General features: G+C 45.7%; 1 protein-coding gene across 1 annotated transcript in view; it reads right to left on the bottom strand.

Moving 5' to 3' along the window:
• The window catches only part of PKNOX2 (PBX/knotted 1 homeobox 2), a 32,614-nt gene extending 19,980 nt beyond the window's left edge, over positions 1 to 12,634 (bottom strand). Inside the window, exons 1-2 of the mRNA XM_054395587.1 lie at positions 12,551 to 12,634; positions 2,741 to 2,880 (exon numbers count right to left, since the gene is read on the bottom strand). Of these exons, the coding sequence (XP_054251562.1) occupies positions 2,741 to 2,880; positions 12,551 to 12,634 (224 nt within the window). The remainder of the gene's footprint in view (positions 1 to 2,740; positions 2,881 to 12,550) is intronic.
• Positions 12,635 to 19,958: the final 7,324 nt, after the last annotated feature.

Genomic DNA, 19,958 nt, shown 5'->3' with positions numbered 1-19,958 from the left:
TAAGAGGATTAACTTTTTTCCCTTTTTCACAGAATCACAGAACATTAGGAAGGGACCCCCAGAACTCACGCAGCCCAAGCCCCTGCCAGAGCAGGGTCACCCAGGGCAGGGCACCCAGAACACATCCAGGGGTCTTGAAAGGCTCCAGAGCAAGAGACTCCACAACCTCTCTGGGCAGCCTGCTCCAGCCTCTGGCACCCTCACAGGGACAGAGTTTCCCCTCCTGTTCCCAGGGCACCTCCTCTGCTCCAGCTTGCCCCCAGTGCCCCTTCTGCTGTCCTTGGCCATCCCTGAGCAGAGCCTGGCTCCAGCCCTGCACATCTTTATCCCTAGCCATGAGGGCAGCCCTCAGGCTCCTCTGCTCCCAGCTCCAAGCCCCAGCTCCCTCAGCTGTCCTCACAGGAGATGTTCCACTGCCTGCAGCAGCTCTGTGCCTCTGGCCTGGACTCTCTCAAGCACTTCCCTGAAGTTCTTCCTATTTATCATGGGTGACAAACCTGCTGGTGTGGTATAAAACCCATCAGGGTGACTTGTCTGTTGGGTTTTATATTTCCCATCACATTTTGCTGGTGATTTGCCTCCAGGTGGTTGATTGATGCCTTCTGCCTTGAATAATTGAAAATTAACCAAAATACATTGGTTTGGGCAGAGTGCATGGCCCTGGGAGGGGTAAAAAACAACTCAGTGTGCATTTGATAGCAAAATCTGTCTGAATGCACATCAACAGTTGAACACAGGAAATATTCAGACTTCATATGCAGCAAAAAAAGGAGTTAAGGGATTAAAAATACACTCGGGGGTAGCTCTGGCTGGTACCCAAAAATAGGCATCTAGGTTGGGGCAATCAAATCCATGTCTGGAATCAGCTGATATTTTTTCTAGTTCTGGTGTCCCCATCACAAGACACAGAGCTGTGGGAGGGAATCCAGAGGAGCCCACAAAGGTGATCCAAGGGCTGGAGCAGCTCTGCTGTGAGCACAGGCTGAGGGAGCTGAGGGAGTGCAGCCTGGAAAGTAGAAGGCTCCAGAGGCACCCCAGAGCTGCCTGCCAGGACCTGAAGGGATCCTGCAGGAAGGTTGCAGAGAGACTTTTGCTGAGGGTGTCTGAGACAGGCCAAGGGGGAATGGTTTGAAGCTGAGGGAGAGCAGGATTAGACTGGAGCTGAGGAAAAATTTCTTCAGTTCTTCACCCTTCCCTGGGGGTGTTCAAGGCCAGGACGGATGAGGCCTTGAGCCTTGAGCTGAGAGGTGTTCCTGGGCATGGCAAAAGGCTGGAGGAGGTGAGTTCTGAGGTCCCTTCCAACCTGAGCCATTCTGGGATTCTGTGAGTCCCATGTGGGGAATACCTTCAAAAAAGGCATTTCTGGACCTTGAAGTTAACGCTGTGAGAACTCCACAGGATCTTTTGATTTTCATTACCCCACATTTTCTTTTTTTCTCTTGAGTGACCTCATCTGAGAAACTCTTGAGATCTGCTGCAAAGAATCCTGGGGAAAGGATTTATTCAATGCCTCATTCTAGACCTTTTGGACTTGTAATATTTGAATATTTGGAGCTAAAATCATTGGATTCCTTCACTTCCAAGCTGCACCTTTTTGGTTCACAAGCCCCTGTGGCCCTGGCCACTAAGTGTAGGGAAAATAATCCTTAACCTTAAACCTTAATCTTAATGGTGTTATGAGTATGAGAGACAACTGCTCCCCCAGCACTGTACATGGTGTCAATAATTATCACCTCCATAATTACATTTTACTTATATAATTAGACTGTTTACATAATTAGAATGTTAGTTATGGCAATTATATCACAACATCACTGCAGACAGCACAAACTCAGACATTATTATCTCCGAAGGAGCAAAAAAAATGGGGCCAGAGTGGCTTAGCCATCTTGAACCCGCTGCTGCCCACACCCTGCACAGATTAATATTTGACTTTACTCCTCCTGGGTCCTTTTTCACACACCCTCGGTCACATGGTTTTGTCAAATAAAATAAAAGAGAGAATAATTTCAGGATAACTCCTGGCTTTACTCCTTCTGGCTGCTTTCTCACCCCCGAATCACACCATTTTGAGAATCATTTCCACTCACCCCAAAATTGCATGGGTTTGCCCCAAAGAAATAGGTCATTTCAGGCTAATGTGTGGGGTTACCCCTTCTGGGGGCTTTTTCAGCCCCAAATTGCACTGTTAAAAAAAAAAAAAACAAAAACAAAAACAAGGCAGGGGTGGATTCGGGGGGATTTAATTTGTTTTGTGTGCCTTTTGCTCTTCAAACCACATGGCTTTGCCAAAAACAAAAGGGTAATTTCAAGCTCATACCTGGCTTTACTCTTTCTGGGCATTTTTTGGACCCCAGATGACATCATTTTGCCCCCAAAGAAGGGATAGTTTGGGTCTGGAAGGGTGTGAGTATTTTGGAGTGCTGCTCAATGAGGGCCATGACAGAGCTCAAGCACCATTCTGGGATGGCCACTATCTTACCAATGATTCCTACTGCTAAAAATACTTGTGCCTGCTCCCACTCCTGCATGCTAATTAATGCATTAGACTAATAGTGGGTTTATAATGAAGGATAACAAAGAACACAGGAGCCAGGGGGTGCAGTAACCAATGAATGAATGAATGCAGCACTGAGCTGCACTGCAGCAACCCATGCCCTAATGAAATAATGCAACATTGAATGCGTTAATTACTGAATGAGGTGATTAATTAATGCAGACTGCTGTGAGCTCACATCACCTGTAGACAGCTCGCTTGTCAGCCTCCAGCTGCGCCTGGGGGTCAGCAGCCGTGGCAGGAACCGGAGTGCTGGTAGCTGTGGCAGGCGTGGCAAGGTGCACAGGTTGTGCCTTGCTGGGCTGCTGGGCTGTGGCTGTCATCTGGGAGGGGAAGGGGGGAAATAAAGGAAGAAAATCAAATTACACTTTTCTGCTGAGATTTGCATAGAATTCTGACAAATTCACAGGAGAGCCCCTGTGAACCTCCTGAGGTTCAACAAGGCCAAGGGCAAGGTCCTGAGCTGGGTCAGGACAATCCCCAGGGTCAGTCCAGGCTGGGGCTGAAGTGCTGCAGAGCAATTCTGAGGAGAAGGCCTTGGGGGTGCTGGGGGTGCAGAGCTGGACAGGAGCCAGCACCGAGCGCTGTCAGCCCAGCCCCAGCCTGTCCTGGGCTGAGCACCAGCAGTGTGGGCAGCAGGAGCAGGGAGGGGATTCTGCCCCTCTGCTGTGCTCTGCTCAGACCACCCCTGCAGTGCTGGGGCAGCTCTGGAGCCCTCAGCACAGCACAGACAGGGAGCTGGGGGAGCAGGGCCAGAGGAGGCCACAGCAATGCTGGCAGGGCTGGAAGCCTCTGCTGGGAGCCAGGCTGAGAGAGTTGGGCTTGGGCAGCCTGCAGAGGAGAAGGCTCCAGGGACACCTTCTGGTGGCCTTGCAGGGCTTGGAGAAAGCTGGGGACAGAGTTTGGAGCAGGGCCTGTTGGGCCAGGCCAAGGGGGGATGGTTTGGAAGGCAAAGAGGGAGATTGAGAGTGGAGAGAAGGGAGAAATGTTTGAGGCTGAGGGTGGGGAGAGCCTGGCCCAGGCTGCCCAGAGAGGTGGGAGCTGCCCCATGGCTGGCAGCAGTGCAGCTCAGGTTGTTTGGGGCTGTGAGCAACCTGCTGTGGTTGGAGATGTCTCTGGGGGCTGCAGGGGGTCCCTTCCCACCAAAAGCCATCTGTGACCACAGGCAGTGCTGTGCTGAGCCCACAGCAGGATGGTCTAGGGGGGAACCCAAAGTCTGTTTGCATTTCCTCCAAGCCTGGAAATAGCAGAGTTAAGGTTTTCCCACTTTTCCCGCACCTCTTTCTTCTTGAGGAAAATACAGGGGGAAAAAAATCCCAACATCCTTATAGCAGCAGCAGCAAAGCCAAGGCTGAGGGTGATTTGTTATGGAATGCTTTGCCCCAGTCCCAGATTAAGCTACCTGCCTGTGCCAGGACTGTGCTGAATGCCAGGTTTGTCCACACATTTGGAGCCTTCTCCCCATAGTACCTGAGCCTCTCCTGACTCCCCAGGCCCAGCCATGACTCATCCAGTGCTGTGAGACTCCAACCAAAACAAAACCCCAACCGTTTTTGGTTTTGCCCCTGCCCAATCTCCCATTTTTAGCCCCAGTCCTGCCCCAGACCATCAATACTTGGAGTCTGGGACTCTACAGGGAAATATCTGCTCTGTGTCTGGCTGTGGTAGAAATCTCAGGCCCACGGTGGATTAAAGTTTTATTTTAAATTCTAAATTTTAATTTAAGCTTAAATGGAAGTTTAATTTTGATCTGTGCCATCCTGTCCTTCCAGACATCTATTTTGGGCCAATTTCCACTTCAATTGACCAACCAACTTTAAAATAAATCTGAATTATTTGCTGAGAGTCTGTGGCTGGGCCACAAAATCTTTCCAAGATTTGGTTAAAAAAAATAAATTCTAGGAGAATTTTATTCTTTTAAATTAATTAATTAATTAATCTGGGTTCAAATGTAGCAGCAAGCGCCAAATCCAGTGATTTTTACTATAAATTTCAGTGCAAAAGTAACACAAATCGGGTGTTTTACCTGCTGTAATGACAAAAAGTTTTTACTAATCAAGATTGAGATGCTTTAGGTCCTAAATCTTTAATCCTCCCTTGAGCTAGGCAGAAAAAGGAAGTTTTTGTCCCTTGCTAAATATTCTGTAGATCATTTATTTATTTAATAGACCTATTTTTGTTATATGTACTAGCTAGATTATATTTATTATATTTATTTCTGTGTTTATGTAAAATCTTTTGATACATTACTTATTTCTCTAAATCATCTACTATATTTAATATCTAATAGAATCAATATCCAACATCATAGCTATACTGTGTGCCCCTGTGTCCAGAAGGGCCAAAGGCATCCTGGGGTGCAGCAACAGGAGTGTGGCCAGCAGGGCTAGGGAGGTTCTGCTAACCCTCTGCTCCCCCTGTTGAGACCACCCCTGCAATACTGTGTCCAGTTTGGGGCTCCCAGGCTCCAGAGAGAGAGGGAACTGCTGGAGAGAGGCCAACAGAGAGCAATGAGGATGATGAAGGGACTTGAACACCTCTGCTGTGAAGAGAGATTGAGAGCCCTGGGGCTGCTTAATCTGGAGAGGAGAAGGCTGAGAGGGGATCTGATCAATGGCTATTGACATCTGAGGGGTGGGTGTCAGGATGAAGGTGCCAGACTCTTTGGTGGTGCTCAGTGCCAGGACAAGGAACAATGGGCACAAGCTGGAACCCAGGCAGCTCCACCTCAACATGAGGAGACACTTCTGTATGGTGAAAGGAACCCAGCCTGGAGCAGGCTGCCCAGAGAGGTTGTGGAGTCTCCTGCTCTGGAGTCTCTATATAATATAACAATATAATTAATTTGTCTGTATTTATATATCCATTTTATGTCTATTTGTCTAATATCCTTATTTGTCTGATATAATCATATATTGATTTGTGTGTTTATATCTAGTTTATATGTCATATATATTTATATATTTTCTGATATAATTTAATTTCTATGTATCTATATATATCTATTTTATATCTATTTGTCTAACAGATTTTCTGCTATAATCATATATTAATTTGTCTGTATTTATATATGCTTTCTATTCCTCCAATATGTTTATATATTTTCAAATTTAATTGTGTATTAAATTATATTCATGTACTTATTTTCTATTTATATATCTTCTGCTCTAATTACATATGAATTTGTGTGTATTTATATATAAATATTTTCTAATATATTTATATATTCTCCAATATAGAAATACATTAATTTCTGTGCATTTAGATGTATCCATTTTATGTCTAATAGATTTCCTGCTCCATTCATACATTAATTTGTGTATCTCTATATATATTTTATATTTGTCTAGTATATTTACATATTTGATATAATAAATTACTTTCTGTGTATTTATCTATATTTTATATCTGTCTAATATTTTTATATCTATTTGTATTCTGTATATTTATGTATATTAATATGTCTATAGATTGATCTATTGCAACATATATTTTATATTTATATTTATATTTTATATTCATGGCTACATTATATATTGATCTATATTTATATATTTGTTCCTCTGATCATCTGGGTATAAATAAAATAGAGATTTTCTCCCTGCCTATACACAGATTACAGAACACATCCCTGAGAAGTGCTGCCCACCTGTCTCCATGCCCGCAGCCTCCTCCTGCCAAACCCACCCTTTATTCCCAGCTCCTTGCCATGGCAGAAGCCAAACCTTTTGCTTCCCAACTGTTTGACTTTAATATCTCCTGCCTGACCTTTCCCTGCCGACGCTGCGCTTCATTTCCCTTCCTTAATCTCCTTTATTGTTCATAACCCCCAAAGTTTGACTCCAGCACTTGGAAATTCACCTGCTGCCATTTCAGTTCCATTCCCACCCCTCTTCCTTTCCCCAGTACTAAATAAATCAGTGAACATTTGTAGTGCACTTCCCACCGGCTTGGATTTCCCTTTCCCCCCTTCATGTTCTATCTAAAACAAATCTCCTCACAGATTTTGGATGCTCTACTGAATAGCTCCCCATCCTCTTGCTTTCCCCCCCCTTTTTTCTCTTTATTATTTTCCTTGAAGACTATTTTTTGGGGAAAATGGCACTTTTCCCACTTTTTTTCCCCATTTTAATTTTTCCCCCTGGTCACACTCATTCCGTGTGATGTCGAAGCATCCTGCCCCAAACTCCTGCCAAGTTGGCTCTTTCCAGCCAAGTCTGCAACTAATTGGACCATTACCCCCGAAAAAAAGCTTCCTCTGTGGCTCTCCAAGCCATTACCTCACCTTGGGCTGAAGAAAAGAGAAGAAATAAATAAACATAGTCCCAAGTCAGCAGAAAAAGAGCCATGAGGACACCTGGGGGTGAGGATGGAGCAGTGGGATTGGGGATGCTGGGCAGGGAGGAAGGCAAAAACGAGGCCAAAAATGGCTTTGGAGGGAGCATGTGGGGATGGGAAAGGAGGGAAGAGGCTGCAGGGTCCTGTCTTGGGAGCAGGAGTATCTGAGCAGGGGGGAAGGGGCAGGGAATTTATAGGTGTTGGTAAAAAAAAGTAGGTTTGTGTATTTTTAGGAATCTTTTTTGGAAAACAGCCAAAAACAGAAGCAGGAGAGAAAAAAAATATTTAAGTAACACGAAAAAACAGTTCAAAATAAGTTTAAAAAGACAAAGTTAAAACAAAATGAAAAGAAAGGTTGAAAAAAAGGCAAAAAGGAAGTAAAAAAGTCAAGTTCAAAAAAGTTAACAAATAAATTAGAAAAGGTAAATGAATCAGTTTTAAAAGGGTTTTTAAATTTAAAAAGGAAAATTAGTTTCAAAAGTTTAAAAAATTTAAACTCTTTTAAAAATTTTAAATATTTTTTAAATGAAAAAGTAAAAAATAAGATTAAAACTTTTTTAAAAAACATTTTAAAATTTTTAAAAATTTAAAAATTTTTAAAAATTAAAAGGTAAATAATTAAGTTTAAAAGGTTTTAAAAACTAAAAGGTAAAAAATAAGTTTAAAAAGTTAAATTAAAATGTAAACAAAAAAATTTAAAAATTTAAAGGGTAAAGAATAAGTTTTAAAAGTTTAAAAAATTTAAAAGGTAAACAAGTTTTTAAAACTTTCAAAAATTATAAAGGTAGAAAAAGAAATTTTAAAAATTTTAGAAGGCAAAATAAAAGTTTCAAAAAGGTTTAAAAAGGTTTTGAAATGTAAAAAATGTTTTTAAAAGCTTTAAATTGTAAAGAAATAGATAAAATAATTACATGAAGATATGTAAAGTGTGTTAATATATGTGGAAAAGAAATAAGTAAAATAATTATCTAAAAATGTTTTAAAATAGTAAAATGTTTGAAATAAACTTAGAAGTATGTGAAAGAATTTTAAAAATGTTTAAAAGTTTTAAATTATGTAAAGAGGTTGACTTTTGGTTGTTTGGGGGTTTTAGCAAGACATTTAAAAATCTGAATGGGGAGAAAAATACAAACCAAAAGGTCAAAAACCAAAAAGAGTTCCAAAAATTATGTTGAAAAAGTTCAAAGAATTATAGAAATACGTCCAAAAAATATATATAGAAATAATATAAAATAGAACTAACACAAATCATATCAAATACAAATAATAGACTCCTAGAATGGCTCAGGTTGAAAGGGACCTCAGGGATCATCCACTGCAGCCTCCTGCCATGCCCAGGGACACCTCTCAGCTGGACTCAGCTGCTCAAGGTCTCATCCAGCCTGGCACTGAACACCCCCAGGCAGGAGGCAGCCACAGCCTCCCTGGGCAGCCTGTGCCAGAGTCTCACCTCCCTCCTGCTGAAGAACTTCTTCCTCAGCTCCACTCTGCTCTGCCTCAGCTCCAATCCATTGCCCCTTGGCCTGTCTCAGACAACCTCAGCAAAGTCCCTCTGCAGCCTTCCTGCAGGATCCCTTCAGGTCCTGGCAGGCAGCTCTGGGGTGCCCCTGGAGCCTTCTCCTCTCCAGGCTGAACCCCCCACCACCACCTCCCTCAGCCTGTCCTGACAGCAGAGCTGCTTCAGCCCTTGGATCGTCCTTGTGGCCTCCTCTGAACTCCCTCCAATGTAAAAAATTGTCGAAAATATATTAAAAGGGAAAAAAAAAATTCAGGGGGCATGGATAATTTTGAAAAAAACAAAACAAAACAAAACAAAAAAACAACCAAACCCCAATTCTATAGAAGATTAAGAAAACTTTTTAAATTATATAAGAAAAAATTTGTCAAAAGATGGAAAAAAAAAACAAAATTATTCCTTTTTTTCCTTTTTTTAAAATAAATTTTTTTGTTAATGTATAAAGAACAAAGATATTAAAAAGTTCAAAGTATGATGCGAAAAACGGAGCCTGGAAAGGCTACAGGAGAGCTGGGGAGGGACTTTTGACAAGGGCTGGGAGTGATAGGATGCAGCCATCTAACAAAGCACTTTTGGGGGAGTCAAAGCTGCTTTTAGCATTTCCTGTCCTGAAAATGCTGACAAATCAAAATCTCCACCAAATGATTGTTTATAATAAAGAAATAAGTAAATAATTGGGGGGGTGTTATCTTAATTTTCCACTTTTTAGTATTTTTTAAATATCTATTTCTATCCATTTTTACCTCTTTTTATCTCTTCTACCTATCTATTTTTAATTTCTATTCCATTTTTGGTCCCAATGTAATCTGCTAAAAACAACTTTTGGTGTGAGGGATGGAGGGCAAAGCTGCTTTGTATTGCTTTTGCTGTCCTGAAAATGATGAAAAATCAATCTCCACCCAATTTTAAATATTATTTTTTATCAAATCCATTTCAAATCATAAATAAAGAAATATTGGTGAAGATTTTTTCTTTTTTTTTTTGTTGATGCAACATTTTTGTTGATGCACTTGGGGCAGTGGGGGACACGAACCTGCTTTTATGGCCTTTCTGCAATGAAAATGCTGCAAATTCCACATTTCTCCTCAATTATTTTAAAAAATAAAATTAAAAAATAACATTTTTTTAAAAATATACAATAAAGATAGTAAATACATTTTTTAAAATCTTATTCTTTAGCTTCCATTTTTAGCTCTGATATAAGCACGTATAAAATGCTTTATTTTGGGGGGGGAAGAAGCCGCTTTTATCACCTTGCATGGTGAAAATGATGGAGAATCAACATTTTAACCCAATTATTAATAGTTATTAATAATAATAAATATTATAGTAATTATTAATTATTATTATAGTAATAATTATCTCACATTTTATCTATTTTTTGTCCTTTCTATTCCATTTTTGTCCTCCATGCAACCACCTAGTAAAGCACTTTTGGGGGAGGCAAAGCTGCTTTCCTTGCTTTTGGTGTTAAAAAAGTCTATTTTTAAATCAACCTCTTTTTATAACTTGGACAAGGAAAGGGCTCAAGACTTTCTCTTGCCTCTTTCTTTCCATTTAGTGAGGAAAAGAGGAGGAATTTTGAGGCAGACTCTTTAATTTCCAACAGGTAGAGCTACAAATGATGCTCCCTTAGCAGCACCAGGTGATTATCACAGCTCTTTTTCCTGCCTCTCAAACACAGCTTTCCCAGCATTTCTGTGCCGCTTTTACACATTCCGAACGGTGAGGCAGGAAAACAACAGCACAACGCTCCCCCAAACTCCTTTTTGGACCCAAAACACTCCCCTTGATCATCAGAGCTGGTTGTAGCTCCACTAATTGGTTATGGTTCTAAATTTTTCCTCTGGGGAGAGGGAATTTGTGCAATTTGCTTTTCCAACCCCAAATTTCCAGGTGAGAAGCTCACAGCATTGAGTCAAAGTGGGGGGAAAAGCAACTCTCAGCTGCAGCTTTTGCTCCAAACCTGGAGGGAAAAGGCTTGAGCAACCCCCTTGGTAAGGGAAAAAAAAGGAAGGACTTGGTCAACGACGCTCCTGAGGGTCCCCAAAATTCAGTGCATGGAAGCAGGGAGGGGCAGAGGAGGGACAAGGGTGGGGAGGGCAAAGTGGGGGACATCTCTGGAGGGTGCTGGGGGGAATCTGGGCTGTTTCCAAAGTCCCTTAAATTGCCCATTAGGACCTGAGCTGCGTCGCGGCTCCCTGCGGTGTGAGCCAGAAAAGGCAACGAGCAGCAGGGGGGGGAAGAAATAATAAAAAAAATAAATTAGGAGGAAAAAAAAAAGAAATTAAGAAAAGGGGAAAAAAAAGCCGTTGTGGGAGCAACGAAGCGAGCAAATGATGACACAGAAGTTGGAAGGGCCATAAAAACCCCACGGAGGTGTCGTTGGCAAGAAGTGACCTTTTCCCACCGAAGGAGACGAGCAGAAAGGAGACCTGGGTGGCTTCAGGGGGGGTGTAAAAGTCAATTTATTTATTTTAGCTCGCAGACCACAGCCTGGAGTTTATTAATTTTAATCTTTTTTTGTTCCCTGGGAGTGGAGATTTTGCTGCTTTAGCAGCCGAGAGCTGCAGCAAAAGGGAGGAACGCTCCAAATCTTCATCAAGCTCCTTTCTGTGTGGAGATGGTTCAGTGCTCAGCCCAGACCATCCCCACTGGACCACTGCAGCTGGGAAACGTGATGTGGATTTACCCCCCAGATGGGCTGTGAGGCACGGGGCCACCACGGAAACCCAACCTCAACCCCCACAACCCCTTGGGGTACTCCAGTGGAGTTTCTCATGGACAGCCTCCTCTACCTTCAGCTCAGCTCTGTAACGACGCTCAGAGAAGTTATTCAACCCCTTAGAGCACCACCACAGACGAAGGCTGCCAAAAAATGACATAAAAATAAATCAAAATGTCCCACTCCAACCAGACATTTCATCTTGCTAGCTCATTAACCTGCTGGCTGCAAACTCACCACCATGTCAGCATTCCAAGAAGACCCCTGCAAATCCAAAATAAGCCAGGAAGGGTAAAAAACAGAATCCCAGAATCCCAGCATGGTGTGAGTGGGAAGGGACCTCTGGAACTCATCCAGTCCAACCCATACTCCAGCAGGACACCCACAGCAGCTTGCCCAGGGGCACAACAGCCAGGGAGGGTTGGAAGCTCTCCACACAAGGAGACTCCACAATCACTCTGGGCAGCTTGCTCCAGGCCTCCAGCACCCTCCAGTAGAGGTTTTTCCTTCTCTTCAGCTGGAACTTCCTGGAATCCACTTTGTGCCCATTGCCCCCAGCACCACTGGGCACCACTAAGCAGAGTCTGGCCACAGCCTCTTGCCCCCCAGGGGCCCTTTAGCTCTTGCTGAGCAGTGCTCAGATGCCCTCTGGGGCTGCTCTTCTGCAGGCTCTCAGCCCCAGGGCTCTCAGCCTTTGCTCCTCACACAGCTGCTCCAGGCCCCTCAGCAGCTTCCCAGCCTCCCCTGGACTCTCTCCAGCACTTCTCTGTCCCTCTGCAACTGGGGAGCACAGAACTGCCCCCAGGACTGCAGCTGTGGCCTCAGCAGGGCAGGACAGAGCAGAGCAGAGGGGCAGCAGAACCTCCCTTGCCCTGCTGCCCACACTCTTCTCCATGCCCCCAGGACACCCTTGGCCTTCTTGGCCCCCAGCCCACATTGCTGCTCCTGGGCACCTTCTTGGCCCCCAGCACTCCCAGCTCCTTCTCCCTGCAGCTGCTTCCCAGCAGCTCCCCCCTGCCCTGTGCTGCTGCAGGAGGTTGTTCCTCCCCAGGGGCAGGACCCTGCCCCTGCCCTGCTTGACCTTCAGGAGCTTCCTCTTTCCCAGCTCTCCAGCCTGCCCAGGGCTTCCTGGATGCCAGCACAGCCTGAGGGCTCTCAGCCACTACTGCCAGTTTGGTATTACCAGCACAGAACTGGTATCACCAGCATCATCAGCATCATCATCTCAGACCCCCAGCCCTTCAGCCCTGCAGAATGTGTCCACAGGGAGGTTAATTTCTGACAGTGCCTGAATCAAATGTTCTGAAGGGAGATGTTTTCTGATGGTCATCAATTCAGAAGTTAGGGTAATTAATGCAGGAGTTGGGGGTGTTGAGGGGTCTGGAGGAGCCCTTGGTGCTGGGCAGACACTCACCTGCGGGGTGTCTTGGTAGGGAGGAGGGGGCACGGTCTGGGTGGCCATCATGGTCAGCGCTGGTGCCGGGGAGACATGGTGCATCCTGCGCCCCAGTCACATCGAGAGCCTGCAGGGCGAGAAGAGCTGCGGGAGTCAGGGGACTGCTCCCCAGAAATGCGGAGAAAATGGGGCAGAAAGGAGATCCCAGCAGAGTGCTCCACCACCCAGCCCCTGGAAGAAACCCAAGGTTTGATGGTTGTTCGAGACTGGTGCGCTTGGCTGAGGGATGCATGGGGGCTGAAGTGCAGAGGGTCACTCCCAAGGAGACCTTTCCTGGAGGGCAGAGCTCTTGGTGGTGTTGGCTGCCATCAGCCACCTGGTTGTATTTTCCCCCTTGTCCACCCTGGTGCACCCTGGGCATTTTCTTTCAACCCTTTCTGACTATAACCATGGTGCCCAGGTGGGAATCTCTATCCCCTTTCCAGTTATTCCTCCTTTTTGGAAGCAGAAAGACAAGGCAGCAATGCAAAGCTTTCCACTCTCTGAAATGCCAAACCCCAGGCCATGTGGCTCTGCCTGTGACTACCTCTGAGCCACATCCTCAGGCACTGCATGGGAGGGACATTCAGTAGCCCGTGTTGAGGTGATTGATATGGTTGACTCCTGTGTTGAGTTGACCAACCTCATGGTGATGGAATGCACAGAAATGAGGAAAGAAGGTTGCTTGGTTTGAACTGGGAGCAAACTTTTGAGTTTGCACATCCCACATGGACATTCTTGAACCCAGGAGACACTTTGCTGCCCCAACCTCTCTTGGCATTGCTCTTCTTTAGAGTATCTTCAGGTCTGAAGGAGATGGGGAAAAAAGAGGGGTACTAGAAAGGAGCTCTTGGCCAGATGTTGTCCAACCAAGGACAGACCTGGTGGCAGATGGAATCAGAAGGAACTTTTGGCCCCAAAATGCCTCTTTTCATTATTTCACTGCAGCTGTGTGGTTGCTTCAGGAGAAAAAGCCCAGTCCTGAGCTCTCTCTGAGGCTCTGAGCTCTGCACTGAGCCAACTCACCAAGCCACCTGGCAAAGTCTCCCCAGGGCCTCCCAAAGTTCTTTTCTCCCTGCAGTGGATGGTTTGGTAACAGAAGACATCTGTCTGAGGGTTCATCATCTCCATGAGGCCCATGGTTGTTTGAGGAAGATCTGCAATGTTCTGGTGTTCTCCTCAAGGCCTCTGGCTCTTAGGGAGAACTTCTGCTTTTCCCTGTGAGGTCCACAACTGTTTGAGGGAAGATCTGCAATATTCTGGTCTTCTCCATGAGGCCCATGGTTGTTCAGGGGAAGATCTGCAATATTCTGGTCTCTGTGAGGTGGCCAACTGTTTAGGGGAAGATCTGCAACATCCTGGTCTTCTCCACAAGGCCTTAGGGGAACTACCAGACACCCAGAGCATCAATGCACAAAGGAAAGCCAAATGCTGCCTGCATGGGGTGAGCCTCAACCACTTTTATTATTTTGCACTAATAAAGGAATTGATTTCTTTGCCTTTGCCCCAGCATGGATGAGTCAGGAGCTGAGCAGCCCCAAAACCCTGCGAGCTGGGAAGCTGCAGCACACAGAGCTCCTGCAGCCAGGAGGATGTTGCATTTATAGGATTAAAATTATGCTTTTCATCTTTTCTTTTTTTTTTTCCCTCAACAGCAAAATAGCAGGAGACAAAACGATCTGCTCCTGAGTGACCTCACGGCTTAAAACCTTTAGTGGCAAAGCTCATCGAAGAGCTAGAGCATCTGTGCCCTTGAGGGGGGTGACATGTGGAGAAAAACCTCCCCCAGGAACAGCTGCAGCTGGAGAAGAGGAGAAATCAGCACTGCTATGGTGCAGATAGCTCAGGGGGAAGCTACAAAACCCAAACAATTGCTGCCTGGGGAAAAAAAACAACCCAGCCTGCTTGGCACCTATTGCTGGTGCCAGGGTGAGGTGTGAGCTCTTGGGCTGGTGTCCTCCCAGGAGGTGGCAGCCAGAGCTCAGCTTCATCCCCAGATCTCTTCCAACCAGCCAAGATCAAGCCCTTGAGTCTTGGTTTTTCTGGAGAATTGGATGTGGAGCCAAACGTCAAGAGGAAAAAAGGCTGGGAGTGAGGGTGAGCCATGGCTGACTGCAGAGTGTTTATCCTGTGGCAGACAAATGTCCATAAATATCCAGGGAAGCTCCTGGTGCCTGGGAAAAGCCTGATGTGGCCTCAGGCAGGAGCCCTCAGCTATGAATCTCAGGCTAACAGTGCCAAGCTGTCAGCACTGTGGATTGATGGGCAGCCAAACGCAGGCAAGGCTGGGAGGCTGCTGTCCCAGGCATTCCTCTTCTCCTCATTTTTCCTATTTTTTATTCCATGCATTAATTCTTTCTTATTTTTCTCTCCATCCCCCACCCCCCTCAAACACCTTGAATCAATGTAGCCACATCAGCTCTTGACCATAGACACCCAGATGACGAAGGGAACAGCGTGCTGCCAAACCCCTGCCAGCCCCTTGCTACTCAGAGCTCCCCAGTGACCAAAAGCCCAACCTCAGAACAACTCACACCAGGCAGCACTGGCACCAAGAGCAAGGCACCTGTGTGGGCATCAACAATACATCTAATGCATGGCACTAGCCCCAGACTCTTCACCATGTGACACATGGCCAGGATGGCCAGAAAAAGTCAGCCCAAGCTGCAGCCTGCTCTTCTTTAACCACCTTTAAATGCTCACCAGTGCCCAGGGGAACACAGCAGCTTGCAGCCACGACGTGCTTCCAGGGAAAGCCTCCACATCTCTGCTATGAAGAGAGACTGAGAGCCCTGCGGCTGCTTAGTCTGGAGAGGAGAAGGCTGGGAGGGGAATCTGATCAGTGTCTATAGATACCTGAGGGGTGGGTGTCAAGAGGAAGGTGCCAGGATCTTTGGTGGTGCCCAGTGATAGGACAAGGAACAACAGGTACAAGCTAGAACCCAGGAGGTTCCAACTCACCATGAGGAGAAACTTCTTTGGTGTGAGGGTGCTGGAGCCCTGAAGCAGGCTGCCCAGAGAGGCTGTGGAGTCTCCTTCTGTGCAGACTTTCAAAACCCACCTGAATGAGTTCCTGTGTGCCCTGCCCTGGGTGATCCTGCTCTGGCAGAGTTGGACTGCATGACCTTTGGAGGCCTCTTGCAACCCCTAACATTCTGTGGTTCTGTGACACCTGCTTCAATCTTGAGCAAAGGGTGAATTCGGGGGTGCCTGGGTGTCAAGGAAAGCTGGGAGTGCAGCCAGCTCCTGGGACAGAAATGATGAGCAATAAAACCTATCAAGGCTCCTTCATCTCTGGCAGCAGGATTGCTGAAGTTTTGGCAGTGACCTGAGACCAAAGTGTCTTAAATCTCGTCAAGAAATCAAATCATTTCAGCTGCCCTGAAGTTAAAAACGTTCCCCAGAGCCCTTGTGTCGACCTGCAAGAGCCTCAGGTTTGTAGATTGCTTCTTGGCCAGCAATATATCAAAGAATCACAGAATAATTCAGGTTGGAAAAGACCTTTAGTCTCCACAAGTCCAACCATTGACCCTACTCTGCATAGTTCATCCCCAAATCATATCCCCAAGCACCACATCCAAACAACCTTTAAACACCTCCAGGCTCGGTGACTGCACCCCCCACCCTGGGCAGCCTGTGCTAGTGCCTGACCACTCTTGCTGGGAAAAACTTTTCCTACTATCCAGTCTAAACCTCCCCTGCTGCAGCTTGAGGCCATTCCCTCTTGTTCTACCTATGAGAGGAGACCAGCACCAACCTCTCCACAAGGTCCTTTCAGGGAGCTGCAGAGAGCAATGGTCTCCCCTCAGCCTCCTCTTCTTCAGCCTCAGCTTCTTCAGTTGCCCTTCAGATTTATTCTCCAGGCCCTTCACCAGCTCTCAGTCGATCAATAAATGAAAGACTCAGGAGAGGAGTTGAGGAGTTTGTCCAGCATGGTCACTGCTGCCTTCACAACATGGCCAAAATCACAGAATGGGCTGGGTTGGAAGGGAAGGGACTTCAGAAGCTCACCCAGGCTGCAGGCAGCAGGGACATCCTCCCCTGGAGCAGGTTGCCCAGAGCCCTGTCCAGCCTCACCTGGAATATCTCCAGGGATGGAGCCTCAGCCACCTTCCTGGGCAACCTGCTGCAGTGTTCCAGCAGCCTCCTGGTGCAGAACTCCAAAGCATTGTCACCACCAAAGCTGTGCAGCACCCCTGTGTCAGCAGGAGCCCGAAAACCCCAGCCAAGGGGGAGCTGAACCCAGAGCAGCAGCATCAGGTTGGGCTCCACCACAGTGGACAACGTTCAGCCAGCCTGGGGAGGAGCAGCTCTGGGGAGCAGCAGCTCTGGGGAGTAGCAGCTCTGGAGAGGAGCAGCTCTGGGGAGCAGCAGCTCTGGGGAGCAGCAGTTCTGGGGAGCAGCAGCTCTGGGGAGGAGCAGCTCTGGGGAGCAGCAGCTCTGGAGAGGAGCAGCTCTGGGGAGCAGCAGTTCTGGTCTCCAGTCCAAAGGGAATTGTGGATCCCTGTCCATGGGGGCAGCAAAGCAGGAACGGATCAGGAGCAGAGAGGAGAAAGCATCTTCCCATCAGCTGCTGGGATGTCCACATCTTGGCCCAAGGCTTCAGGCCAAGCTGAGACACCTGAGGTTGCTTTCTGAACCCCAGAAGCTGTTCTGCAGTTCCCTGGATTTTTCTGTATTTTTCCGTATTTTGGGGCTATTTTAATTTATTTTTCTTTATTTTTGTGGGGGTTTAAAATTATTTTTCTGCATTTATCTGCATTTTCCCATATTCTGTTTCCTTGTTTACCATAATCTCTGGATTTTTATTTATTTTCCTTTAATTTTATTTGTTTTTATTTACAATTTCTTTATTTTGCTTTAATTTTCATTATTTTCCTTTTTTTCTTTAATTTTCTTTATTTTCCTTTAATTGTTTTTATTTTTCTTTATTTTCCTTTATGTTTCTTTACTTATTTCTGTGTTTTTCCTTATTTTCTGCAATTCATCTGCATTTTTACCACATTTTTCTATCTTTTTCTTCTATTTTCCTACATTTTTCTTGTATTTTTTCCTGTATTTATCCTCATGCTTATTGTATTTTTCTATATTTTTGCATATTTTTCTTTATTTTCAGTATTTTTTCCATTGTTATTTATTTTTCTGGTTTCTTTTTTTCCTGATTCTTCCTGTGATTTTCTGGATTCCCCCCCCCCCCCCATATTTTCATTGTATTTCTATGAATTTTTCTGTGTTTTTTTCTGTATTTTCATTCTTTTCTGCATTTTCTACATTGCTCTTGATTCTTCTGGGTATTTCCTTCTGATTTTTCTGTCTTTTCCAGTATTTTTTTCAGTATTTTTCTGCATTTTCCCATGTATTAAGTGTATTTTTCTGGATTTCCCCCCCCCCCGGGCTTTCCCATCTTTTCTGGATTTTCCCCATTGTTATTTATTTTTCTGGGTTTTTTTAATTTATTTTTCCTGTATTTTTATGCATTTTCCATATTTTAATTGCATTTTTCTATATTTTTCCTCTCTTTCTGCATTTTCATTGTATTCCTATGTATTTTCTGTATTTCTTCTGCATTTTTATTGTATTTTCTGTGGTTTTATTGCATTTTCATATTTTTGTTCTCTTTTCATATTTTTATTCTATTTTCCATATTTGTATTTTTCCATATTTTTATTGTATTTTCCACGGTTTTATTCTATTTTCCACATTTTATTCTATTTTCCATATTTTTCTTATTATTTTCCTTCATTTTTCTCTCTCTTTTCTACCTTTCTTGAAGGCTGCATGTTCATTTTCCTCTTCTCCAAGCTTTAAAACACCTCCAGGGCAGCCCTGTCCCCCACACAGGGGGCTGCAGCTTCTTTATGCCTCCCTCCTCACAGAGGACCTGGCCATGCTGAAGTTTCTGATCTATGCATTCATTATCTGCCTCCACCCGAGGTACAATGAAGAAATATGGCAGAGGGGGGAGCAGAGAGACCTCCAGAGGACCATAGATCTCGCTGGGAAGCACCAGTCAGGACAACTTCACCTCAGCAGGAGATGCTGACTCCACATTGGCCATAGAGTGAACTGAGCGCGACCCCCCTGGCTCTTGAGGGTCTCCTTTCCATCTGCCCACATCCACCCTCTGCTTGTTTGGACCAAAACTCACAGAATCAGCTGAGAAAAGGCCTTTCAGACCACTCAGTCCAACAATCAACCTGGCACTACCAAGTCTGGACCTCAGCACCACATCTCTAGGGCTCTTCAGGCTCTCCAGGGATGGAGATTCCACCTCTGCCTTGGGCAGCCTGGGCCAGACCTGGACAATGCTTTCCATGAAGAAATTGTTCCTCATGGCCAACCTGAACCTCCCCAGGGGCAGCCTGAAGCCATTTCCTCTTGTCCTGTCCCTTCTTCCTTGCGAGCAGAGCCCAACCCTCACCTGGCTCCAGCCTCCTTGCAGGGAGCTGCAGAGAGCAATGAGGTCTCCCTCAGCCTCCTCTTCTCCAGGCTCAACACCCCCAGCTCCCTCAGCTGCTCCTCCCCAGCCCTCTTCTCCAGACCCTTCCCCAGCTTCCTTGCCCTTCTCTGTTCCTGCTCCAGCCTCTCAATGTCCTTCTAGGAATGAGTGCCCCAAAATGAACACAATGTTCTCCTGTAACCCTCAAATATGCACACCAGGTTTTCACAAGCTGTCAAGGAAGCCACTTATGCCCTGAGTTCATTAAAAATAAACTTAATGCTATTCAATGGGTGAAAATGGGGAAGAATCCAACCTCTGAGGAAATCACTCACTTGGTCAGCCCTCACTCTCAAGGTTGCTTCCAAGCAGGATCCTGTGATGCCTCAGGAGAGTTTGCACAAGGAATACCACGGAGCCACCAGGTAATTTTAGTATTTTAAGGAATATTTGGCAGCCAAATTTCCTTTCTCCAAACCGAGGAGGAACCTTGCACTGGGCGCATCTTTTGCTCTCTGTCAGGATGCATTTAGTGAGGTCAGTCCTCAACAGATGGTTTGGATGGGAAGGGACCGCTCAAGCTCATCCAGTCCAGCCCCCTGCAGCCAGCAGGGACATCTGCAATGGGAGTAGGGTCCTCAGAGCAACATCACCTGGAGTGGTTCTACTGGGTGACCTGGGCCAAGGTCTTACCCCCCCCTCAGCCTCAAGAATTCACAGAATCCCAGAATCCATGCAGTGGGCAGAGCCCTGCAAGCTCACCCAGCCCAAGCCTCGACCCAACACTGAAGGCTCAGCACCAAACCATGTCCCTAAGCACCAGCTCCACACAGGGCTGCAACACCCCCAGGGAGGGTGACTCCAGCACTGCCCTGCCCAAACCATTCCAAGATTTGGCAACCCTTCCAGGCCAGAAATATTTCCCACATCCAGTCTGAGCCTCCCCTG

This window comes from Indicator indicator, chromosome 34, assembly GCF_027791375.1.
Source record: "Indicator indicator isolate 239-I01 chromosome 34, UM_Iind_1.1, whole genome shotgun sequence".
Taxonomy (NCBI): domain Eukaryota; kingdom Metazoa; phylum Chordata; class Aves; order Piciformes; family Indicatoridae; genus Indicator; species Indicator indicator.
The sequence above is the reverse complement of the archived record's forward strand: the minus strand, read 5'-3'. Positions and strand labels throughout refer to the sequence as shown.